Genomic DNA, 26451 nt, shown 5'->3' with positions numbered 1-26451 from the left:
ATTTTATTTATATTTTATTTATATTTATTTATATTATTATATTATATATATTATATAAACTCACAGTTTCCAGAAGGTTACAAATATTATGTCTCTTTGCTCTTCCAACTACAGACTTATTCCCTGTCCCCATTTGCTTTCAGAAGTCCACAAGTTGGAAACCATTCTGTCCTGCTTTGGAAAATGGCAGCTTTAATTCTATCTCTTCATGTTCCAAAGCAGGCAGTATTATTGCTTCCCACCATACATTTTATTTAACATACGTATATAAATAAATAAAAATCATATTAAAAATGCATAGAAGTGAGAGACTTGTCTAAGGACAAAATAAAGAGTCTAGGAAAGTCAAGTTTGGCTGCTTCCATTTAAACCAGAAGGGCAGAATGCTTTTTCTGTGGCTACACACAAAATTAATACACTGAAAAGTCCAAGCACAGGACCTATATTTAGCAAGACAAAATTTGCAATTTTAATGAATGAAAACCATTGTAATAATTTGTTATAATATACTTTAAATATAAGTTAAGTTTGTAAAGTTAAAGCTCGCACTTACCTCAGCTTGAAGTTCATCCAGGTCCCTTCAGAAAAGCAGGGTTGCTGCTGCACAGCTGTGCTGGTGCTGCTCTGCACTCAAGGGAGTGCTGCCAGGTGAGGAGAAGGGCAATTCTTCTGTTTCACAGCTCCATGGAACATGGCAAGCTGGACTGTTCTTCAGGAGGGACAAAAAGGCAGCCTCTTTTATTAATAATGAGGGTGATAACCTTAGGCACTGGTGCTGGGTGTACTGTCCTTCATCAGAATCACCAGTGGATATTGGACTGAGCTAGGTCCTTCAGGTTCTCTAGCACAGGCCTGCAACACACACTCCATGAAAAAATAATCGCCAGGTAAAAACTGGTGGGTTTTGGCATGTCTCATTTTCCTCAGTGACTTATCGCCCTCTGTTGTTACATCCGTGACACTGTACTGTGAGTTAAGCAAACGGCAGCTCGGCTCTCCCCTCGCTTTCTCGCTATGTCGTAGCACCGCTGCAGGTGCAGGGCAGAGACCTGCCGCTGGGACATACGATCATTAAACACTTTAAAAAGCAAGTGTTCCTTAGAGCAGCTTTGCTGTGAACCCATGGCTCGTGAAGAGCCTCCTCGGCATGGTGGGAACATCAGCTTTAACTCCCCCAGATCAGCGCTTCAAACCAATGTATTCAAGTGCTCTTCACATACAGTAGCCAAGTCCCTACAGCTTTTCTCCCAAATGCCAGTCACTGCTGGTGGTGCTTATATTTATGAGGGGCTCTTTGCTCCTCACTTTTGTGTCCTTTTTCTTCATATAAAATTCCCAATTTTGCCAGTTAAGCAAGTGACCTGAGCAGGAGCTGAGCCATTGGTGATCACAGCTGCTGACGGTGCTCTGATCACAACAATCGCTTGCACATGAAGAACTCAGCCTTGTGCCATGTCCTCATTCACCCCAGATATTTCGGTTCAAACCAAACCATGGTTTCTACAGATGTATCTGGAATTAATCCACAGACCTTCCCTCCCCCAGTGTTTCAGTGCATGAGCTTTTTCAATAATAAAATAGGAATAACACCGATTTCTGAGTTGGAAGAACAGAGTGTTCTCATGATCATTTATAATGAACATTTGTGAGATACTTGGATATATTTGTTATGACTGATACAGAAAACTGAAAACATAAATGGGGAGTGGATATCCTTTTTCAGGAGTTAGTTAGCCTGAAAATTATGTAGTAATTCTTAAAAGGAAGATCTGATTTGTTTAGTATGTGTTCTTTATACATCATGTTGTAATCAGCTTACAGTGCTACTAGGTGCATTTTTAATTATTTTGTGCAGGTCATTTAAAATAAGTCTGTATATCTAACTAAAGCCCACTAAAGTAAGCTGTAACCCTAGATCTTACCTGACAGGATAATGTGTGCCAGAATCTCTTGAAACAGAGCTGTATTATTTATGCTGTATGTGCCATGCATATGTATTGTGCTGTTAGCCAGAGCTATAGCTGGAGTCTCTCCACTCACCAGAAGTATTCCACATTTACAGCCAAACACGGAGAACAAGCATGTGCTCACTGTTCCCATTTTTAAAGCATGAGAATGCCCAGCACACTGTGTGCTGTGGTCTTGCCTGAGAGTGTCCCACAGCAAGAGCTGTAACATGGACAATTACCATGAGAATTGAAGAACAGTCATTTTCTTGCTTAAAATCATGAAACTGCCTTCGAATTCCATAGGTACCAACCTGAGGTGGCATTTAATTGTTAGTCTAAACAGAAAAGGTTTGATCAGCTGCCCACAATATCAAGCAGTTTTTCTATGAAACTCTACATCAGAGGAGTGCTCCAGGCAGCAGCCAGACTGTCTGTAAACATTCCAACTCTGCCCTCTACAATACACAGTCCTCAGACCAGAAGCAAAGCAGGTTGCTGAGGATGTACAGTGAATGTTCCTGGGAAAGTGAGTTAGCTTTTCCAAACTTCTTAATCCTGGGAGGAAAATGAGTGCCTGATTAACCAAGAGGCCTGCTCAGCCTGCCAGGGAATCACGTGTGCTGTTTGTCTTTATCCAAATGGCTGTAAAGTTTCACCATATTTTTCTTTTTGTAACAAAGCATGACAAAGAGGGGTCTGGGCAATCCTCATTGAGGTATTTCTTGTTTGTTTGTCATCCATTACTATTATCCAGAGCCAAAATCTAGACACCAAATCAAGTTTCTCTGTCTTCCATCATAATATATAAAATTCCCATCATTCTGTGGACATCAAACACTTCAAAATATACAAATACTTTAATACATACAAGTCTTCATAGTCCATTAAATATAATTAATTCCATGGTCTTCAAAATAGTCTATCACTGTATTAACTATAAGAAAAAGGTTTGCACTGGTATTTATATAGTATTGATTTGATCTGGCCTATGCAAAACCTTTCAGCACACTGAAGGAATTAAGAAGAGCAGCAATTCCACTAAAATCCAGAGCATTTGGGGTTAGAGCCAAACTAAGAAAAGATACTATCAGGAAATTATCAAGGGAGAATGATTACAGCTGCAGGAGTTAGCAGCAGGGTGTATAGCACATCCAGAGACACTACATTTGCTTCCCATTTAGATGGACTTCTGGCAAGCCCAGTGCATCCTGCTGGAGAATCACACTGAAATGCTCTGGTACAACACAGCATCCCACAATATGGGTGCAAGAGGAACAAGGAATTGTGGTGCAGCTTGACTACTGCAACCGATGTCTTCTTTTGACTTTTGATTCCCCAGGAAGCTGAATTAGATGATAAGAAGATCTATTACCTTTTTGCTTTCAAGTGGTAAACCTGTCTTCTCCTGTATCTCCAGCTGGTACCAAACTTATCAAGTGGAGATAATCAGATTGGTTTAGCTGATATCCTGCAGCTGGGACCATTCTCCTTCATGAACTGTTAACTCATGCTGTTGTAAAGCATGAATTCTATTTCTCAATGAAATCTTCACAAGAAAGATTTATAGCTTTGCAGAAAAGCAGCCCAGAGCCCTCAAATGTGCTTGAAAGAAAAATGCAAATCCAGCACTCTGATGCTTTGGGCTTTTAACCATGTGCATGGATTGTCTTGGAGCACAGTCCATCGAAAGAGGCATTAACACCAACCCGAAGTCAAAGAGGTTCCAGTAATCGTGGCTGGAGGGTAACTTTGATGTAGCAAGATGGAAATTGATCAATAAGAAATAAATATATATATATATACACATACATACATATTTAAGATATATACTATATAGAGTGCATATATATATATAGTGTATTGCATGTATGTATATATATGTGTTTTGTATAAAAAAGCTTCACATTCAAGTATAGATACATACTAAAATATAAAGAAAGGAGGACCTTTTGAAGTTAACCTGAAACAGAGAACCTATCATAAGCAGAATTCTTATTAAGATCATCAAGACATGTTTGCCCTAACTTCAAAATGAAAATGGTTAGTGAGAAACACAACCCAATGAAAAGAAAGAAAAAGGGAAAAAAAGTGATAATGGGAAAGGAGATGTAGTGTCAAATGCATCAGTATATACACAAATCCTTTACTTAAAATATCCCATACTTGGAAAGAACAAAAGCAATGTTTTAATTTGAATTCATAATATGGTCCCTCAGTTGTGGCTTTTTTGTAGTCATCATAGCCAAAGGAAAAAGACATTTGAATGACCAGAAGAAGAAGGGTTGAAAATCAAACTAGTACCATCAACCCTAAAAGGTAGTTCACAAACCTTGATATGAAATATGGCTCATGCAGCTTTGTTCTGCACCTAAAATACGAAATGTATCACAAGTAGAGAGAATATTGAATGGAAATTCTGAACCTCAATTAGCCCTGGATTGATTCAATGTCTAACCAGAAATTCTCTCAGTGGCCTTCATCTTCAGATTGTTGGAATTATTCTCACATAATCAGCGAGTAAATCACCCTGACTTTTACAAACAACAAAAATACTAAGTGTATCTAACTCTGTAAATCTACAAGTCATCATTTTTTGCTTGACAATACAGTACAATCTGGAACTGTGATCTGAAGTTTATGCAAAGAAGGCATGACAAAATACAGCCACAGTCAATAGGATGATGCCATTGACATTCACAACATTTCTCCAAAGTGGCACTTCGCTTGTGTCAGTCAGTTTCTTCTTCAACGCTTCCTCTTCCTCCTTGCTCAGTTTGGGTCCTTGTTGATCTAAGCCACAGAACCAGTTGTACACTTTCTTAAAGCATCCCGGTTCTTCCCTTTCCTCGTGAACTGGAAGGAGTAACACACTGATCATGAAATGGACCACTGCATGCACTAGAAGATCCCTGTGACTGAGGACATTCTTGTATTTAATACAGCAGTTCTGCTTTATGGTCAGAGTTACATGGAAACCTTTTAGTACAAGGCAGTACAGGAAACAAGTTAATACTGTGTTTTCACAGCTCATCTGGAAAAAGTGATCTTCCATATGTTGCAAGAGAGCAGTGTGCAGAAGACATTTGCACCTTTTGCAGCCTAGAGACTTGGTTTGGTACTGGAGGAGCAAACTGTGCTGCAAAGCTTGAACTCATTTTTATCAATACTTGCTACGCTTTTAATTAAAAGGCATATAGATGAATTTGAGAATAGTTACAAAAAGGAATGTGGGAGCAGAACCACAAACCAGCTAAGAGAGCAGGTGGTTTTGCCCAGATGGATGTCTGGCAGTTCACTTTCATGATGCCTTGCACCAGATCTTTGCTCCTTCAATTCTGGCTACTGTTTTCAAGTGAATTCTCATTGTTTCATTCCAAGTGCTGGAGTTATGGGCAGTTCTGCCAATACACACCACCTCTGACCTAAAGCATTGGTTTAGTCCAGCACTGTCACCTAGCTACCTAGAGAGCAAGATTTTCTCCCTTCAAGTCCACTTCACTTCTGATTTACACTAGGCTTGACAGATTGCTAAAAGGCAGCTTACTAGGCATTTAAATATGTGGGGTTTGCAGTATTGTTGTCAGGGCAGCGGGGGAAGATGTCTTTGAATATCAAGCATGCTAATGTTTCTTCAGGAATGAAATAGGGTTAAGCAAATATATTGATAGAATCTCTAAACATTCAGCAGTTACCTGATTCCTCATCCTTTTCATCAGCTTTGATCTCCTCCTCATCTGCATCAAGATCGATACGTTCTTCTTTGCTGTTCCGTAAAGACCAGCACAAGCGGTGAAGCTGCCATGAAACAAATGAGTTTATGGATTTCTACACAGGGACAAACCAGCCTGGCCAGCACATGAGCAAGACCGTGGCATTCCAAATGTTTGTTAAGTCAATGTCTAAGATTATTAGGAGTTACTGAAGATTTGTGACAGAGAAATGAAGACTAGTTCATTTGCTTTCTTACACGGAGTACGTGATGTGGGCAGCTGAGATGTCAGGAAGTAATATACCAAATACCAGCGTTTAAACCTTGCGGTTTCATTGAGTTCCATTTCTTGAAGAGCAAGACTGCAGTAATACTCACGTGTACATCAGGGATGGGTTTAGTCATGAAGGAGACTGCCAGGATAACGATGGCAGAAACCCCAAAAAGGATGATTGCAAAGTAAAGGTAGTGAATCCCACAGATGATGAACGGGCATTTGGAAGGGGTCACACAGTTGCCAGTTCCGTAGGCAAACTCTGCAATCATTCTACTGAGTCCAGCTAACAGCCCAACCATCAGGCCCCAGAAGGCACCCTGCAGACAAGGCGACAGAATTTACCAAAATAAGTAATTTCAGGCAAATGGAAATAACCTCTAAGCTCTGAATAGCTGCTGAAGGAGACATGGAGGTAGTTATGTGTGAAGTTGGCTTTGGCACATGGGCTTTAACCCAGATACTTTCAGTGATCGTATTTGCAGCTCAGTGTATTAATACAACTGAAAGGGGCAATGATCAGCCACTTAGAGAATGAACATGGAGGACACCTTATTCAGCTCATTTCTCAAAGTTCATCTGTCTCCACACAATGCACTCCTACAGGGCAGGCTCCAGCCACAGAATACATATCCTAGGGGTTGTTCTCGTATCATTTTACCTTTGAGGGCTGAATCCCTGACAGTTCTAGCATGATGGAATCAGCTAGTGTGTATGTGTGATTCCTCTTAAATACGGGTCTGGTTTATCTTCTCATGACCGTACCAGCAATTAGTTACAAGTTAATTCTCTATACTTTTGGTGGATGTTTTGCTGCTAGTTATATGTTACTGCAGCCACAAGTATAAAAGACACACAAGTATGTCTGGACACAAATTGAAATATGGGATATTCTATTTAAACAGGAGGGGTTTTTTGTTACACTGGAAGGATGACTGAACATGGAACAGGTTGCCTAGAAACGTTGTAGAGTCTCCATCCCTGGAGATATTCAAAACCCAACTGGAGAGGACCTGAGCATCCTGCTCTTGTTAGCCCTGCTTTGAGTAGCTGGGGTTGCACAAGTACAGAGGTACCTTCCAATCTCAACCATTCTCAGAGTTTATGAACTCAAAAAACTTATGATGGCAACACAAATTTATAAATCTTGATTAAAAATGTTCTAGGTTTGATACTGGATTTACAAACAGAACAGTTTTATTACGCAGTGGTCAAAGATACAAAAAGGTTTGGAGTAGGACAAGCTAGTTACTTCTATTTCTGGCAGAAAGAATGATTCTGAGCAAGAAATGTTGATAAATCTTATAAGTAATTACAGTATTTGAGCTTATCTTATGCAAGGCTCCAATTCTCAGAAGCTTTGATGCTTGTCTCCATATTTACCCAAATTTAAATTGTGCAGGGTATACAAATCCCCAAGGATTATACTTGAATTCTTACTCAGGTAAAATTCCAGCTAAAGTCAATGACAGTTTTCCATGAAATACACAAAGATCTAATCAATTTGTGAGGTTTAGCCATATTAGGATAGGAAATGGAACATCCCTTCTGTGTAAAATAGGCTTTTCTTGGATATACACAAAAAAAACCACTGAACTGGACACAAGAGGCAATAGTGAGAAAAGTTTGAGCCCTATTTGAAAACTTGCTCTCTCAAGGCTTTGTTGTTGAACTCACCTCCTTAGAGCAAAACTGAGCAATAGGCAAGTATTGTTATTCTTAGTATTACAGGAGAGAAACTGAATTCCTAAGTGTTGAGTTTTCAGAATGTCTGAGACCTCAGTTACCACGATTGGCCTATGGTCCTATTAAAGCATGTGACAGACCTCATGCCCTTCTGAATGACTTACAAAAGCTCAAGTACAATATTTCCCAGTTCACTGCTCTATGAATCAAAATCAGTTATTCTCAGACTAGGTCCTAAAAGCAGTGGGAAACAACGCATTAAACACCAGCAAGTTTGTTTAAAAGAGCATTGACAAAATATATAGTGGTCCAGAGGAAGGTGAAAGGTGATACGTATAGTAAAGCAGTTTGTGACCAATACTCTAAGAGATTATTTTCAAATATGTCTCCATAAATTATCCATTTCACATACTTCTTGGCAAAGTGATAGGCAACCTAAGTTTCAGAGCTATCTAGGAATTCCTAGGTGACTGTTTCTGTATCAGATTAGCAAGGAACTTTTTCAAACTCATCTCTGAAACCTCAGGTCCTGGGGTGTGGAAACAGAATCTCTGGACTATAATAGGATCAAAATAAACAGGAAGAAGTTGCTAATAGAAGACACTAAACCAAAACAGGCAGTTCTCACACTGCCTAAAGGATTCCTGCTTCCTAATTTGTACTTACCGGCTCATTGACCCGCTTACAGAAGATGGCAAGCAGGAAGAGAGCAGCAATGGGAGGTCCTAGGTAGCTAGTAACTGACTGAATATAATCGAAGAGCTGCCCACTTTGAGCCGACTGCACCACAGGAACCCAGGCGATACTGATGCCAATTAAAACTAACATAAACGACCTGCAAACACAGCCAGATATTCAATTAGTCACCTGCTTAGAAGCATCTATCAGAAAGAAAAAAGCAGCAATTAATAATTTAAATGTTCATTTCGTATTTCAACCAGCAAAATCAATTGTAATGGCCAGCGTGCACTGAACAAACCAAAGAAATCCAACTTGGATAGTGTCTGTCAACTGTCTGTCAGCACACAGCTACCTGTGCGATCAAAGCATAGAAATCACTTTTTTCCTTTGTTTGTTATGTCCAGAGACAAAACAATAGCGGATCAACTAGAGGAACTAGTTCATTGATGCTGTAGCATGGTGTAGCATAAAGCCTATGAAGATAGCTCAAAGGAGTTCCCTTTGAACAGCAGTAGGAAATGCTGAGAATTACTTTAGCTACTTCATACACCACGGTCAATTAAATTGGAAGCAAGGGCGGGATTTCCGCCAGGAAAGGGTGTGGTGGGACAGCCTGTCTGGCCACAGGAGGGCACTGCTGCACTGCCCGCACCCTGCAGGGGCAGGTTTCCACCCAGGCCCTCAGTCCATGCCTAGGAGGCGCAGCCTGTGATGCATCTAGTGCTCGCTGGTTGTACAGCTGCACTTACCTTCCTGCTAACATAAGCTCTTTCTCAGATGGTCGTGTTCGAATCTTCGTGTAAATGTCCATAGTGAAGAGAGTACTAGCACTGTTGAAAATGGAAGTCAGGGAGCTCATAAGGGAGGCCAACATGACTGACAACATCAGACCCCGCAGACCTGCAGAACAAAGACATATGAACTGGGCTGAGCATTCTGAGAGGGTCTCAGTACGTGGCACTATCCACAGGCTTGTGTGGCCCTTTCAAGCCAGCCAGCTCTGAGTGTGTCTGGCACATTCGTGTGCTGATGCCTGCCTGACATTCTCTCACACTGCAAGCAGAGTAATGTCTGCTGAGCTTTGGAAAAGCTGTTTACAGCAGTGACAGGGCAGCTCGTGAGCTTTTAAAGCATAGGTACTTGTTTTGTGAATGCTGTCTGATGAAGTGCTGAAATAAAAAGAAACAAAAAATACTAAGCAGACTGTCCCCTACAGTTGTAGAAACAATTTCTCTTGTTTGCAGGCAAGTATTCACTTGCTTGCAGTACATTTATAAACCAGTTGTTTGGCAAAAAGAAGTTTCTTTTAGTGTTTCAAAATCAGAGTAAGCCAGTTTTCCAGATGGCACGATCTAGTGAACACTGTGAGGAATTACTGTAGTATTTTAATAATCCTGTGTACAACAGTTATAATACAACAGCAGAGTGCTGAAGATATCAGGGAAGTAACATGGTGTGTATAATATCCTAATCTGTCTTTGTAGCCTTCTGAACCAGCTCTCTGGTTTTCTGCAGAAATTCATCTTCTACATGCACCTCGTGGTGCCTTGTTCTCTCATTGAACAGGTGTCCTGTGGGACAATGTGTACCTGGAATATTTTCTCCTCCTACCTCAGTGAGTTTAGCGGAAGGACTGCAGGTGCATGCCTCCAACTTAGAAACCCTGGCAGAGACAGTTTCTATAAATCATTGGCCAAGGAGGTTATGTTTTACCTTCACAGAAAGGGAGCTCAATTCCCCTTTCAACACCGAGTATTTGTCAGCTGAAAGCTGTCATCATCAGCATGTAGCCATTCTGCCCCTACAGCTACAACTAATACAGGCTACCCCTTTGATAACAGTACATAATTCTAGCAAGAATTTGGGAACTAAATATGGGACATGGGCTCTTCTACCACCTGGTTTTACAGTCTGTCAGCCTCACCTTTCCTAAAATGAACTCACAAACAGAGGCAGTATCCTACCGTTTGGCATAAGCTCCACTACCATCTTTGGATAAGCAATGTTTGTACAGCCAACTGCAGTGCCACAGGACTGCTGACAGATTTCAGGCACAACACAAGCCACCACATCTGAGGAGAGGATAATGAGACAGGGTTAGACAAAGTCATATAAACAACATATTGCTCCCAAATTAGTAGAGCTTCCAAAATTTATCTCTGTGTTGAATCACAGAATTGACATGCTTGATATCATCCTTGGTCTGCTGGCAACAAGGAAGGCGACTCTAAGCTTCTGTCTTTCCTCTCTAAAAGAATACTGAAAAGTGCTTCAGGTCAACAAATCAGCATTGATTTGTCAGAGCAGAACTGAACAACACAAGGAGAGCAAGTAGAAAAACAAGCCAAGGAACACAAATACCTCTCCCTCCGACCTGAACATCTCTCTTCTGCCTGCTGTTTTAAACACACTGATGGTTAGAGAGAGGAGAGATGGGCCTTTCCTCCATGCTGCACTCAGGGCTGTCTGTGGCCCAAAGGGTTGCTGTCTGTGACTGATGATGCTCTTCCTCTGACTGCCAGCAGAGTACCAGTCCTGGAAAGCATTTTCCACTATTCAGCCAGAGTGGGCTCTAACAAACAGATAACTGGGGAGAGACACTGGAATTTCTCTCCCCTAAAACAGACAGCAGTAAGATTAACAGAAACCTGGTATCAGGGAAAAGAGGCTTCTTACAGTGTAATTAGTCTTCATGTATACATGTGCCTGGACAATTTGGATGACAAGATGATAATCTAACAGGTTTTTTGGAAGGGACAGAGAATAGGCAATTGAGATTGGCAGTTGAAAGACAGGCAGCGAGAGGAAATTTGCACTTCCATGTGCAGATGCATACCTGTATACAGAATTCGGCTGATCATTCCAGGCATCACTATGATAAACATGGGCAAGAGTTTCAGGTATCCACACATGATACAACCAGCCTTCACATGGGACATGTTCTTGCCAGAGAGACATCTTTGGACAATAACCTGTCAATGAGACATGGCAAGCATGACTCCACCAAGAGAAGCATTCCATGAACACATCCTGCCAAGTTCCAGGAACAAGGTGCTTCCTAACCTCTGTGGTAGTGAAAGAGCCTATGTACTGTTTCTGTCACTAGGAAAAGTAAAAACTACATGAAAATCTAAGAGTATATCTGAAATAAGTAAAGGTTGTAGGGAGAAGGGAGGAAGATTGAGGAAGAGTGTCCAGACTGAAAGACCTGACATATAAAGAACATCCTCCCAAGACTGTGCATGCAAAGATGAAGCTGCACAAACAGGAAACAAATTAGTATTACTGAATGGGGAATCATATCTAGACCCACTCTAACAGGGATCATTTGATGCATGGTTTCCTAAGCTAATGTTCACATTACAACCTCTCTGTGGTTTTACATATGGTCACACACAAAAAGCAAGACAGGAATTATACACAGTACCTGCTGGGCACAGTGTATAAGAAGAATTGAAAGAACACCCGTTCCATTTTCTCACATGCAGGAAGGGTTTAGAAACCAGAAACTAAAAAGCCACTGACCAGTTCTGAAATAACTGCCATTTGTGTGAGCCAGCTGTGAATCACAGTGGGGAAGGAGCACCCCTGGGTCACACCAGACTGCAGAGTTTTGTGTTCAGCTTTTCCAAGGCAGGTGGCTTCCACATTACCTGATCTGTGCACCAGTACCACAGAGCAATGATGCTCAAACCAAAGATGACCCCTGGCCATGGCAGATCTCCAGTGACGGCATCTCGGAAGATGTGAAAGGAATCCTTCCGAGGGGTGTAGCATTCTGGATCTATTGTAGTATTCCCATAGGAGACATTGGATGGAATTGCTTCCATGTACTTCTGCATGAAAGCATCATACCCTCCTACTTCAGCAAATGCTGAAAAACAGAAAGTGAAAGTAGTGATCAAGTATTTAATTCTGAAATCTCAAATAGAGCTAGAGAAAGTGAGGAGAAAACCCTCCTGAATATGGCTGTACAGAACCCCTAGCCAGCACACAGCAACCTTTTCAGGAACCAGCATACAGTGTTTGTAAGCACTCACACAGTCTAAGTACCCAAGTGACCTTTCTTTTTAGGTTTCTGCATAACTTGCAAGTGTTGGGTTAGGCTCCACTGTGTCAACATTTCTTATACATGCTTTGCCAAGAAATGAAATGACCATATGTTATTTCCACACACTGTTAACCTAGGGAGAACCTAAGGTAGGGTCTTACCAGGTTAGGTCAGTTTGAAGTTTCTTCTGTTTGTAACAGTGGTGGAATAATTTAATTTCTGTGAAAGATCTAGCTAGAGGAAAACCAAGTGCTGAGTAACTAGAAGATAGGGAAAGGACACTAGGAATTCTTGGAATCTTATCACTACTTCTTTCTTTCTTATAATCCTTTCTATCAATTCTGTTTTAACAGCATGATTTCTGTTGTAAAAAGTGTATGGACTTCTGGACACACACTGTGCTATTCATAAACATTCAGTTCATATCTTCTGTCCAGCTGGCAATATAATGACATCCACAGATCAACTACAAGGCTTATTTAAAATGTTAATATGTCTGCTTTATTTTTAACACAGGCTAGCAGATGGAAAGAAGCTAAAAAACATGCAATGGGACCAACAGCTTTTCACTTTGAATCAGAAATTTTCATGCATTAGCATCTGAATATCTACGAAATTATAATCGACTTAAAACAAGAAACTCTCTGAACTTCTCAAGAGTATCATTATCACCTGCAAACAACTCTGCTTTTACCTCATTAGCCATCAACAAGCCCTGTTCTGTCATGGGATGCCAGTTATTACCTTACGCATTCACGTGTGCTTTGGAGATGGAGTGGTCTCAGTGGCTAAAGGGCTTGGCAATATGCCTAATTTTTAGCAATGTGCCTATTTTCTTCCTTGACAAATAGGAATAAGCACTGAAATCTGCTGGTTAAGATAACAAAGTTCCACACTGCAGGATCCATTTCCTTAGCCACTGTGGGATTTGTGGTTGAACATTCAATTTTAATTCATCTGATTTACTTACCAAATCCCATGAGAATAAAGGATCCCACTATCATGATAAATGTTTGTAAGGTGTCAGTGTAAATCACAGCTGCAAGGCCACCTAATGGCAAAGAAAATGCAAGACAAAGATTAGTCCCTGTGGAAATGCCTCAGTGGAAGTCCTGTTTTTTTAATTTTCTCACCACCTCTCTCTTTTAAACGAAGGCCACTGTAAATAACTTCCCTTCCAGGCTTTCATTCGTCCCCTCTTACCCCACTCTCCTCTTCTCTTTTTTCTCTCTCCCCTAACTTCTTTATCAGACTGCTCTGCAAACTCACCTGTGATGGTATAAAGAGCTGTAATAGCAAGCAGGATAATTATGGCCAAATAAAGATTCAGCCCTAGGGCCAGGTGTATAAATACAGCTCCAGAGAATATGTCTGCCTATAAAAGAAAAAATTATAGCTTAAGCAGTGTTTCAATTTTTGAAGATGATGTATTACACACTCACGATGAGGGTACTGAAATACATAGATCCCTTATAGTACTGCTTATACCCCCAGAAAGAATTAAAATGAAAATAAGAGGCCATTTTAGTACAACTGCCAGTCTCCTCTCAGTGCTTTCAGTACAAGAGTTGCAACAATTCTCAAAGAATTTCCAGGTCTTTTTCAATGGATCATTTCGGCTGGACACAGAGTCACCTCACTACTCTGTGCTTACATACTGAGAGACAGCTTAATAACCAATTACTTAAAACTGAGGTTACACTTGCTCTGTGCAGGAATGGACTCTGACATCTCCAAGACACAGCATGGTTCTCTTCATGTAATGCTACTCTGTAAGTCACTTATTTTTGCTTTATTGCTTGCACACATATGGAATAGCTTGTCTTGCAGGTTCAGGACAAATGTGCATTTACTTTAAAGGCAAACGTACCTCTAGTTTTAAGTTCCTGTCAGAATAACTGACATCAGTTGGCTAACAGAAGAGACCTTTAGCACTTGCATAAGAAAGGAATTGTTCAGGTTTCAGAGCAACACCCTGGGATTTTCATCACATTAAATCAGTTCCTGATTTAGAGATAATTTGCATTAATGTTATATACCCAAGTCTGCAATCAAAATAATCTAGTCCAGTGCGCTTGTAATGCATTACTGTAAATTGTGCTTTCATTTGAGTTTGCATCTGGACCAATCCTTTCTCCTGAGCATCCAGGTCCTGGGCTCATCTCTAATCCCACCTGCATGTCTCCTTCCTGTATACCACACCACCTATACAGGACTTTGTACAGGGAATCCTATCTCCATTAGTCAGTACAAGTCAGCATTCAGTGACCTCAGGAGCTGCAAAATGTCCATGTGCAGGGTTTGAGAAACAGAGATAAACAGCACCACATGTGCCCTGGGGTCAAGCCTGCACACAAAACCGCTGCAGGGCAGCTGCTAGTGGAGCTTGGTGGAGGACCAGGAGTTCCACAGGTCAGGCTGCGGGCAGCCAGAGCCTGTGATCACAGAACAGGCACTGGCACCACTTTTGTCCACAGCTAGGCTGAGGTAAGGCAGGGCACATACACTCATAAGCAGTTATGTAGTCTGGCTAGCTGGGAGATGTCTTCTTCATTCCAGAGGCACTGAAACAGAGACTAGGGGGTATGATCACACCCTCAGTTCACTCTGAAGAATGAGGAAGAGGTGAGGACCTCTGCAGCAAGAGATTCTCCAATCCTACTGCCTTCACATGCAGAAAGCAACATGAAGCAGAGTGTGAATCACAACAGAGGTTCTTCTCCCAAAACTCTGCCTCTGGAGCATCTTGGGATTATTTGATTTCTTATAGTTCTGGGAACCATGACTTCTAGCTCTTATCCTCAGTGGCTGTTAGACCATATCCTTTGTCCCTTCTCTCTACTGTATTAACTTTCTTCCTATCTTTTCACACCATCGATCAGCTTGTGTCCCAGATAATTATTTTTTTTTATTGTTCTTAGCTTTAGTTTAGCCTAAATATCATTAAATTTTAATGGTCCTAAAATGGCCCCCCAGAAAGAAATGTATAGTTAATTATTTAGCATCCTGAACAATATAACAGCTCCTCTAAATTGCTGAGTTACCTTCGAACTTCACTGTTCCTCCTTCCCAATTAGATTATTGCCTTCCAATATTTCCTTGTTTCTCCATTTATACTTTTTTATGGACACTATTTAATCTTTATCTTATCTCTGAATAGAGTAAATCTTTCCTTTGTACTATCTCTCCAAAACCATGTACAGATCATGCAGGAACAACTGGCAGAACACGTGTCAACTGAGTGAATCCAGCTGCAATGCTAATGTGGGAGTCAAGACAGTGGCACATGTTATCTTTACCCCCTACACCATGCAGCCCTAAGAAAGAGAGTTATCCTTCCCCTTCCTCTTCCTCCTGGTAAGTCTATGCCCATACATTTACTACTGAAATTATGCACAATGAATGTGAAGAAAATGCTGCAACACATTTAGAAATCCAAGTTTGCAGTTTCTGATTTCTGCAAAAGCTTTCAGATCTTAATTCCCTTCTGGTTTGTCATAATTTAGTCAATTACTCTCTATCAAGACTTTATTTTTACTAGGCCATTTTTTTTGGCATAATGACTAATTGACTGATAACAGCAACACTAGTTGCTAGCAAGGCCCTGAGAGCTGCTGCTTGCACTGCTCACAAAGCACTGCATGCTTAGGATGCGCCTACATGCAAGGTGCCTGTGCAACAGAAATGCTTTAGGCTCAAAGATCTTGTGTGTCCTGACCCCAAAGATCAACACCTTGCAGCATGATCTTGTCTGGCAAGTGCCTGATTAGCCACAAAACAAGGCAAGAAATCAACAAAAAATACACAGAAAATGTGCAGGAAAAGAGAAATGGTGCGCAAAGGGAATCTGATTATCACATGGTGGTGGGCACTGTGCCAGGAAGAGCATGCCAGGACTCAGGCAACCTGACACAGTCTATTGTTCATTGGAAAGCACAGTAATAATTATATTATTAAGAATATTATATAATATTTCAACATATCAAAGCAGCATGTGAAATACCTGCCCCAGGAAGAAGATGCCATTCTTCTACAAGGATAAACGGCAGTGCGTATCACTGCCAAACTGATAGGTGTGACTGCCCATTAAGGGCAGGGCAGAAACCCATCCTTCTATACCAATTCTCAGTAAGCCCTGAAGATCACAAGGCAGTGTTTGCAAAGGCAGCAGCCAAGGAAGTAAGATGCAAATTTCTAAGCTGACTATGGCGTGGATTGTCAACATGTGTGTACGTTCAGATACACAGTGTGCCTCTGGGAAGAGGCACCTGTGCTAGCTTCACAGGGCATGCATATCTCTACACAGCACAAAGAAGTTAGCTATGGTCCAGGGTGGAACAGCCTTTCCCTTTCTGCTTCTGGAGCTGGATCATCTGGAGACAATTTGGGCCTGGTGTTGCATAGCGTGATACAGAAACACATACTCTGACATCCTCTGACAGTATCTGAAACCTCCAAGGACTTTGACTGTTGTGCTTTTTCTGAATAAGATATAGCAGGTAAATCAGACTTGGGTGAACCCTGCACTACGAAATAGAGCGACATAAGACAACAGAGCAGAAGACATGTTTGTATAGTACAGAAACCTGAGCCACATTTGTACATGGGACAGACACTGTCAGAGCTGTTCTGGGCAGATGGGGGAAGCTAGAAACGGTTAGAGGAATTTGTGCGCCAGATTTTCCCCCCGCATGGCACAGAGCTCCATCCCCATGGCAATTCCTGAAGAACATCTGGAATAATTGGGTTGACGGGAAGCTGGGATAGGCCCAGGTAATCTGCTGCTGTATGGATCTCTTGACTATTGCTTTGCTTCCTAGTAAGACAGGACCACAGGAGCAGGAGGGGGTTCTTTGGCCTCATGACCACATTGGAAGCAAGGCCAAGGCACTCCAACTGAAATGGGGTGAAATGCCATGACCAGACCCCTAGGTGTGATAGAGGCTGGAAATAAAAGATAGATAGCTAATTCAGAACCTGTGTAACACCTTGATGGCTCATTATAAACATGTGTTGCAGAATAGCACTTTGAGTCATCTGACTGGAAGAGCTTCTTGGCTGCTAGAGCTGCCAGAACTCTATGTCATACCTGGGATTTCTGATTACGGTAGTTAAGCACTACAGCAGCAAATTAACAACTTCACAGTACCAACCTGTTTAATTTATAACCTTTCTAAGGATCAGCTATCGTGAAGATGTGAGAATGAGAGCAAAAGGCCAATCTTTTAGGTTAAATTGCACTATTATCACTCAGCTCCCATGCAGAGGGCAAAGAGTAATCTGCCATGGCAACTTCTGAAAAACAACAGATTGAGGTATGCCTGAACTGTGGACTTCTTTAGAGGCTTGGTAGTTTCCAGATATATGGAAAATACCAGTCCCTTCACTGCTTCACAGCAATACAACCACTTACTTCATAAACATTAACTTCATAGCACCTTAAACTTTATACCAACCACTTGCTCAGGAAAAGAAACTCTCCTCTCTTCTCCTTTCACCTCAGCTGTTATAATTGTCCTCCTTCCCATTTCCCTACTCCTTTGTTTTCTAATTCCTATTATTCTTTTATTCTCCATAGCCCTCTTGCTCTTTTCCCTCAACTGCATTCATGATGGCATGTTCACCAGAGGATGCTAAACCAGATAAATATGAAGTCTGGGGACAAAAAAATCCTGCTGTATGTTTCAGGGATCCCTAGAATCATAGACTGTAATACAAGTTTCCCTCCACTCTGACTTGTTCTATAGGAGAACATAAGTACAAGTAAACCTTAAAACCTGAAAAAGAAAGAGCACAAGAAGCATCTGGAGACATTGCCAATTCAACCAAGGGCTCCAAATCAGAAACAACTGACCAGTTGTGTGAGCAATGTTGTAAATGGGAGTTTCTTTTCTTTAGATCAATGTAGGATGGAAGAAATGCTACAGAAGTTTTACTTACTGAGATCTTTGTGAAAATATACAGGATCAGTGAAAGGACTGACAGGTAAACCTGAATCCGTTTCCCACCAAAACGCTTCTTCAGATACTCTGGCATTGTCACCACCTGCAGGGGAGGAGTTGAGGTTTCAGGTAATGGGGAACACACATAAAGCAAATTAGAAGTTTTTTGCTACTCAGACACTAAGAGTGGAGCTCAAAGGGAGAAGAGCTGCAAATGCAGTTGCAAGGAAGTGTAGCTCTGGGAGTCACAGGAGAACACGGAAAGAGTACCACATACTTCTCAGCTCAGATCTCTGAACAGACTCCTTACTTTTCAAATATATACACACATAGTACAGTTCTAGTATACTGGGATCTCTTGCCATTCATAATGGCTTTGCAACATTCCAGAACTGATCCACAAACACGAGCAGCAAAGAAAAGCATACTGTTTTGACTTACCCCAGCTTTGATGTAGATGGGTACAAACAGCCATCCTAGAACAACCACAAATATCAGAGCCTGCAGCCAAGACAAGATCAGCTGAATTAGTCTCCTCTCTCTAGCTAGTACTTCCAAAGCCTATTTATCAGGCCTAGTAGCAGCTAGAGACCATTGAAACCACATAAACCTGTCTGTTGTGGGGGTGAGCTGGGAAATATTAAGGAAGGTTAAGTCTGCTACCTGAGACCTATTTACTAGCATCTTGATCTCAGAGCCACTAACGCAGGATACCTTCCCACCCAGAATCAAGTATGCTGCAATGGTGTGTTGTGACATCTGAAAATCTAGGTACTGGTGAGAGTAGTACTTCTTTTGGTTATTATTGTGATCATTAACTGCCTTCTGCACTGGTCTCTCTGGATGGCTGTATGTTTCACAACAACCCCACGTACTGTACAGGATCTGCCACATGCATTTTGTGAAATATTTTGTATTCCCACATTACCTTTTCATAATATATTTTGTGTCACCAGGTGTATTTTGTGAATTGTAGATCTTACTGTATTGCAGTGTCACAGTTTTCCGACTTATATGGCTAGCAACTGCTTGTCTGATACAGAGTCGTACAGATTTAAATGGACAAATCTAGAACAAAATCCTGCTCTCAGAGTTGCACTCTGCATTATGCTGTCCATGAGGCTTAAAGGGCTTTTTTAACTATATCTTTTAAGTTTTGCCCTTAGATCAAGACTGTAAGATGGACAAGAAATACTGGGTCAGCTTCTGCTGTCACACTAACACAAATCAGAAATAATTTCAGTGGAATAACAGTGATACATAAGGCGGTAACAGTCAAACTTAGTATTTCTTTTCAGAGGAGAATCACATTATACAATCAAGAGCAATATTTGCACCATATCTATTAATCTGTACGCCAGTTCCACCGTAAGTAATAAAACTTAAAAAAAAGTCTTAAGTAATGAATTATGCAGTGTATCTGCTCAAATACACACATGCATCATTGCTTCTTCCTAAACAACAATTGTAGTACACTGTGTATTGATATTAGTCCACAGACAATCTCCTGGGAGATGAAGTGTTAGAGGTAGGTATGTTTGACGAAGGATATGGGTCCTAAAGCTTTGAATACCATGAAATTCTGAGCAATGCTTTTTCTGTTTTGTTTTGCTTAGTTTTGGTACAAAGAGAAGGGAAACCAGGTTTGGTACGGAATTAGTGTAATCAAATAACAAAAGATGACAGATTAACTGTGCACATCTCTTAGAGTTCATTTTAGCCTTTATCCTTCTCCTTAAATATTTATATCGTACAAGTACTTGATTATTTGTAGCAACCATCTACTTGCTAAGGGAAAAAGCCAAATCCCTGAGGGTGGTATGCATCTTTCCCTGTGTAGAATTAAATGCAAGGGAAGTATCGACCTATGTATGCTCATTAAATTCTTTGTGCCATGCTAATCCCTTCCGTGCAGCTGAATTAAGCAGAACAAGGGCATTATTACCCACACCCACAGTGCTTGAGAATACAAGGAATGGACTGAATCAGCTCATGTAAACCTCCATGCTGTTGCAGTTAACACCACTGCTGGTACCCCAAGTAGTTAAGATAAAGTCAGCTTTGATATCTCTACCCTAGTCTGCAACCATAAGCAAAACACACATAATTAAAGGAAGGTGAAACTAAAGAGGAAAAGATTTTTTGAATGCAGGTGGTTGCGAAGGATGCGTAAGGTTTCTTACAGCCTGTGACGAAATCGGAGCCCCTTCAACAATTCTACACAGCAAAGTGCTGTAAAAAATACTGTGGATTACAAAACTGATAAGCTCTGCCCAACATCCTGCAGTCTGAAAGTGCTCTTTACAAATACTTTAAAAGTTACCGAAAGATACGCATAGAGAAGAGAATCCACTGATTCATTTGGATCAAACACTCTCTAAAAAGCCTCCTTCAACAGAAAAGGGACATTTTTCCCCAGTGGCTTGAACAAGGACCAAGGAGGATGAGCTAAATAGTAGATTACATTGTCACTTACTAGTTTGTACAGCAAACAAGTGTTGCCAAATGCAAAGTTGGACAGCCTAAATTATTAGTCAATGTTATTTTGATTAACCTCAGCAGAAAATCTGATGTCACAAATATGTTTGTTTAAATGCATGCCACTTACATTCCATTCATATCCTCCGATGGCAATTCCTCCATGTGCTGCTGTTCCTGCTATTCCCACAAAATGTCCACTGCCAATGTTACTGGCAAATAGAGAAGCACCAATCTAGAAACAGAAAGAACAATATTTGGCTCTTAGGTCCTGCTCATGGTAACTTGAAAAAATCACATTCATTTGGCATTTTGAACTCACGCCCATCTGTCATCAAAGGGTGATGATAAGAATGATTGACAACTAACTTTCTTGACAACTTTCAAGACTCTCTCTTACTGTTCCCCCTCAAACCTGACACTCTAACCATCATATTTACAACGATGAGAAAAAATAGGATGTTGCATAGGACTTCTTCCAGCTGAATTAAATGGTTTATTACATAAATATAGATTTTTAAATATTTGCAAAATTTGACTGACATTTGGATGATATCCAAAGAATTAGGAAAGACTGTGATCTGTCTTTCTCAAGTAGGAAACCATAAGTGCATATCCACTTGTCAAACTGGCACTCGCTATTTCATATTCCACAGTCTGTGGAGCTAAATGTATTACTGGTGAGAGCTGAACAGACTTGGTACTTGGTTCACTTTCAGTCAAAAAATATGCAATTCCTGAGTTCAATTCTGAAAGCTGCATGGGAGAAATATCTGCTGAGAAAGTGCTTCTGGAAGATACAAACACCAGCAGATCAAGGAGTTCTGTTTAAGAAGTGCTGGATCTCCAAGAACCCAAATATTAGGCATTGCTGAACGGGGAGAGATTCAACAAAAAAGAGCAGTTTATGCTGGATTACAGATGGGGAGGAGTCATTCACAGAAGAAAGTGTGTCAAAAGATCTAATTCTCTATCAAACAGCTCAGGCAATACAAAAGATAAAGAGAAAAGGTAGGAGCTTCATTTCCTCAAAATGAAACTCTTAAAGGCAGAAGAAATGCCTAACAATGATTTACAGGGTCAGACACTGAGGGATGCAGGGTGAGAATTCAAGCATGAAAAAGAGGCTGGACTGGGTATTGTGAGCAGAAGACATATGAGCTGGAGTAGTTCTGAGATGAAAAGAGGCGAGTGAATGTTTTTTTTATTCACTTCTATCTTTCCTTTATATCTTCTGAAAGCTATGAAGAAAAAAGATAAATAGGGTTAAAAATCAAAGAAAAGGCAGTAGGCAAAAGAACCTCTGCTGACCAGCTTCATTTGAGGTAGATCTCTCATGTTGAAAGATCCCAAGGTGCTTAAAAATAGGTTTTTTAGACGTAGGAATGCAGAAGCTGCATCCAGCACATTCTTATATAGTTTCCAAGCGCAGGTGGTTGGAATATGTTTTGAGTCACCGTACAAAAGGGAGAAATATTCCTTGTCTGCAATTCACTGGGAGATTTTTAGGGTCCTAAAATATATATAAAGCGAATAGTTAAAAATTTCCAGGTCTACAGTCACTGCAGTGAGTTCTTTCAGTAGCAGTAAAAATCAGTTAATCTTCCCAAGAGCACAGGGACAACTGTCTAAGATTCAGGAGCATAAAAAGGATTTCAGTTTAGAAATCCACCTTTGAATAACAGATTTATTCTATAGAGCTATGCTAGAGCCAGGAACAGCAACTCTCAATCCTGACCTCCAACCACAAGATAGATCCCCCTTCCCAAGTTTCCATATGCAATGTACAAATAAAATTCATCAGAGGATTCCACTCCTTCTTTTCCAAGCTTACTTTTTTCTCCTTTCCTCAGTTTGATCTCTTGATTTCTTCTAGTCTATTTGCAGTCAAACTGTTCTTTTGCTGTGACAGGACATTTATGTCTCTGAGTTCACACAGTTCTGCAGTTCTGGATTATTTTTTCTTCCCTTTTTTTACACATTTCTAGAAGCCGGTTGTGCCCTACAGAAATGTAACCGGTTTGTCATATGACAGATATTTCTACAGGAATGATAAGTGTTGCAACAAGCATTAGCAAACAAGTCAGAGAGATCACTGGTAATAAAGAAAACCTTTTCTTCTAACCTCTTTGTGACAGCAGCTGTGGTTTCCCAGCAATGACCATGAAGAAACAAGAACCATTTATACCAAGCATTAGCACTGTTCTCCAGTGCTTTCTCTGGAGATGAATAATTAAACTTAAATCTAGGTTACTAGAAGTGCAATCACCAGAAAAGATTAACCACATTAATATCTGATTTTATTTAATGTGTTCCCTCTCCTGCTTCAATAGCTCAGAATGTTCTGCAAGCAGATCCACCTAACAAAAGCAGCTAATGAAGATCTTGAAGAACTGAGAGCTGTAGTAACTTTGGCTCAGTGCCTGGTGCCCCAGGCCATACTGTAGCATTCATTGGCAGTGCTGTGTTCCCAACTCTGCCCAGAGGACAACTGTATTGAAAGAAAACCGTGAAACCTAACCAAAACAATGCAAAACTACCAACATCTTTAGGGCCAGCATAAGGACAAAACAATGTGAATGCAGATACCACACTAAATTCTCTTCTTAAGGAACAACCAGTGCAGCAGAACTGTAAGATCAACACACACAAATACGGATGCAATTTAAAACATGTGTTTTTATTGTTATGTAGACATGGAAAGACAGCTGGGAAAACGCCTGTTACCCATACAGCTGTAGCATGGTTAAAGCAAGAGGAGTGTTTACCAACTGTGCTTGTACCCTGTTAGCTGCTGATAACCAGAGGGGAAAGAGAAATTCCTGATTTGCCACAGCAGTACTTTAAGGCTGCGGAAAGAAGGCAGATGGGCTCTGGGTCCAAGCTGTCTTGCTGAAGAACTTAGTGCTGTGGTATTTTTGTACTGAAATGGCTGTTTACTGGAATTGCTTGATTTGCCATTGGAGATGCTGCAGTAGACCTGTGCATGACCTAAAGAACGCTGAGCTGAAACTGGGGTGGACAGAGGGAAACAATTCTTAACTGTTCTCAGTGAATGTGCTAGTGAATTGATTTTTAAAACAAATCTATGAGGAAGAGTAAAGAAGAAAGCTGTCTGAAAGGAACAAAAGCTATTAAGAGGAATACGAAAGAGAGTACAAAAACCTGAACTAACCTGAGAAAAATGTGGAACATTAACTCTTTTAAAATATTTTAAGAGATCAGGTTTTAACAAAAGTTCTCTGCTCAGGAAAAGTATCACTACACTGCAGACAGATGATCAACACTATGTTTTTTCCATGTTATTCATTAACAGTTTCACCTTGCTCTTTTCATTAACTTGAGGATGCACTGACAACCCAGTGCTTGCTGTTCCAAATCATGTGCAATGTGCTCTTCAAGTAAGTGACCACAGCAGTGACAGCATGCAGATTTTACAGTTTATGGCTGAAAAACATCCTATGTCCCTCGTGTCCACTTTCCTGTTTGAAAGTGCTAGCTCGGTATCAAACTCTTTTCCCCATCCCAAGCACACCTTACCTGTGGCCTTTAGCCCCTTTACAGAGAACAGCAGAGGCTGCCTTACATCAGCAGGAGGTCACGAGCCTTGCCCTGAGGTATCACTTATCCCAAGGGTTACCTGCAAACCTCTCTTCCCTGAGCAAATTTCTCCTTCCCTTGTTGAGAAGTGATCCTTGACACTGTCCATGCTTTTCCTTAACTCACAATTCTTCCCTGCAACATGTGACTGATGGAAGAACATAATTTTTCCTACCTGAAAACTTAGGAAAAAATAAGTTCCTACCTTTCACTTTGGGAAAAGCAGTATATTGCTTACAATGAAATATTACTGCCACCCCTTCAAGGCTTTGAGATCCAAATAAAGAAGAGTACGTTTTTATTCTGCTTTCCCACTTGCTCTGCAAATTCTATGATGTATTGCATTATTGCCAAATCAAAACACATTTATACACTTCCCCATTCAGTAAGCAAGAGAGATGGATACACTACACACAACAAATGTGTATAGTCTTCCAACAAACCCTACAGCTGTTGGAACAACACAGTTGCAAGCAGGCTGATCTGACACCTTTCCATCTTTGTCCTCTGAGACAGAAACAACACCTCCTGTCCAGCTGGAAAATTCTGATGGATTCTGCAGAAATCTGTTGCATTGAACTTTTCCGTATCTACCAGAGCTTTGATTACTTTTTTTGATTACTTCGTTACTCTTCTTACTCTGAAAACTATTGATTCCATATTACTTTTTGCATGGAACTTGACAAAATAAGTTAATTTCTTAGTCCACTTGACCTAAGAAAAGGAAACACAAATCTTATTCATATCAGAGTTGTCTTTCCTGGCTCCTCATAGCAGTGTCCGACTCAGCAAATGGCAAGAATTCTGAGAATATGTAAAACTTAAATGGATGCAGAGATGAGAGAAATAGTGCCAGTGGCCAGTCCTGATGGCCATGACAATAAGCCACGGAGAGCTGAAGCAAAAATCTGTTGGGTTTTTTTCCTTAATTCTTACCTGTCTCACAAAGATCAACACATCAGTGACACCAAACAAGCTGAGTTACATTTCTGTTTAAAGTGTACTATGTCCTTGACTCGGCATGCCTCCTACTTACTATGCAGCACATCTTTCTAACCATAGCTGGACTTCAGATGCCCAGCAGATACTCTTTGTCCTATTAGCGTTTGTGCCTCAGGAACTGAGGTATATAAGGTAACCCATAATTTTTTGCAGACAGGTGTGTCTGCAAAACTACAGAACCTGAGGAGGAAACTTCAAAAGCAGAAGAGCTGCAATATTGGGGGGGTTTAATTATTTATTTAAATTATGCATTAAACCCTGTAAATCCTGTGAGAGTGGCTGCTACGAAAAAAGACTGTTCTCCAGGAACAGATACTTCATGTCCTACAGTGGTAGAAAGCATTTTGCTGAACCTAACTCCCTCATCTAACAAAAGGAGCTAAAGTTCAGTTTGCAAGGCCCACAGTTACAAAATTGTCACTTTCCTTGAGCTTCTCTGTGTCTTTCTGGCAAAAGCAGAGCTGGTTATGAGCATATGTGCCACACACGTCTGTCTTGAACACATTTCCCTCAGAGCCCGAGAGACCAGAACCAGTTTCTTGAAGATTCTTCTCTCATTTTCTGTAAAAAGACTGTGGAGAGGACACTGCCTTTCATACCATGATGATTAACCAACGATGATCTCAATTTCTGGCAATCAGTGAGAATGTGATTCTATACCTTGATCCCTATTTAACTACTGGAACTACTGAGTTGGCACATCCACAGCACAAGGCCAGTGATCCCACTGAACTAACACCGAGTGACCCGTTATGCTGGCCGAACAGCCTGAAAAGACTCTGGGCTTGGTTCTGCAAAATGCTTCATGAATTCTGCTGGAGCCAACAATTGGAGCCACAGCTGGACAGATTTGGCCAGGATAAGTGTCCTGCTCCTACTTTATACATTGAGCAACTGAATCTCAATAACAGTTTTGCCAGTGACTAATATGCAAAATCCATATCAAAAGTGGGACTAACCTCCAGTCCTTCATTACCAGGGTGTCCTCTAATCTACTAAACAACAGCTATTATACAATTTCTGTGAACTGAATCCCTGTCCCAGGCTCATCAGTAAGAGATCCTAATACACTGCTAAAG

General features: G+C 40.8%; 1 protein-coding gene across 1 annotated transcript in view; it reads right to left on the bottom strand.

The window, feature by feature from the left end:
• Positions 1 to 4584: 4584 nt before the first annotated feature.
• The window catches only part of SLC5A1 (solute carrier family 5 (sodium/glucose cotransporter), member 1), a 26149-nt gene continuing 4282 nt past the window's right edge, over positions 4585 to 26451 (bottom strand). Inside the window, exons 3-15 of the mRNA XM_010019573.1 lie at positions 20901 to 21005; positions 18734 to 18793; positions 18291 to 18395; positions 13620 to 13725; positions 13321 to 13401; positions 11953 to 12173; positions 11136 to 11271; positions 10264 to 10371; positions 9049 to 9199; positions 8285 to 8453; positions 6037 to 6252; positions 5642 to 5744; positions 4585 to 4802 (exon numbers count right to left, since the gene is read on the bottom strand). Of these exons, the coding sequence (XP_010017875.1) occupies positions 4585 to 4802; positions 5642 to 5744; positions 6037 to 6252; positions 8285 to 8453; positions 9049 to 9199; positions 10264 to 10371; positions 11136 to 11271; positions 11953 to 12173; positions 13321 to 13401; positions 13620 to 13725; positions 18291 to 18395; positions 18734 to 18793; positions 20901 to 21005 (1779 nt within the window). The remainder of the gene's footprint in view (positions 4803 to 5641; positions 5745 to 6036; positions 6253 to 8284; positions 8454 to 9048; positions 9200 to 10263; positions 10372 to 11135; positions 11272 to 11952; positions 12174 to 13320; positions 13402 to 13619; positions 13726 to 18290; positions 18396 to 18733; positions 18794 to 20900; positions 21006 to 26451) is intronic.

This window comes from Nestor notabilis, unplaced genomic scaffold, assembly GCF_000696875.1.
Source record: "Nestor notabilis isolate BGI_N333 unplaced genomic scaffold, ASM69687v1 scaffold15858, whole genome shotgun sequence".
In the NCBI taxonomy this organism is placed as follows: domain Eukaryota; kingdom Metazoa; phylum Chordata; class Aves; order Psittaciformes; family Psittacidae; genus Nestor; species Nestor notabilis.
Note: the sequence above shows the minus strand (reverse complement) of the source record. Positions and strands in the feature narration are given on the sequence as shown.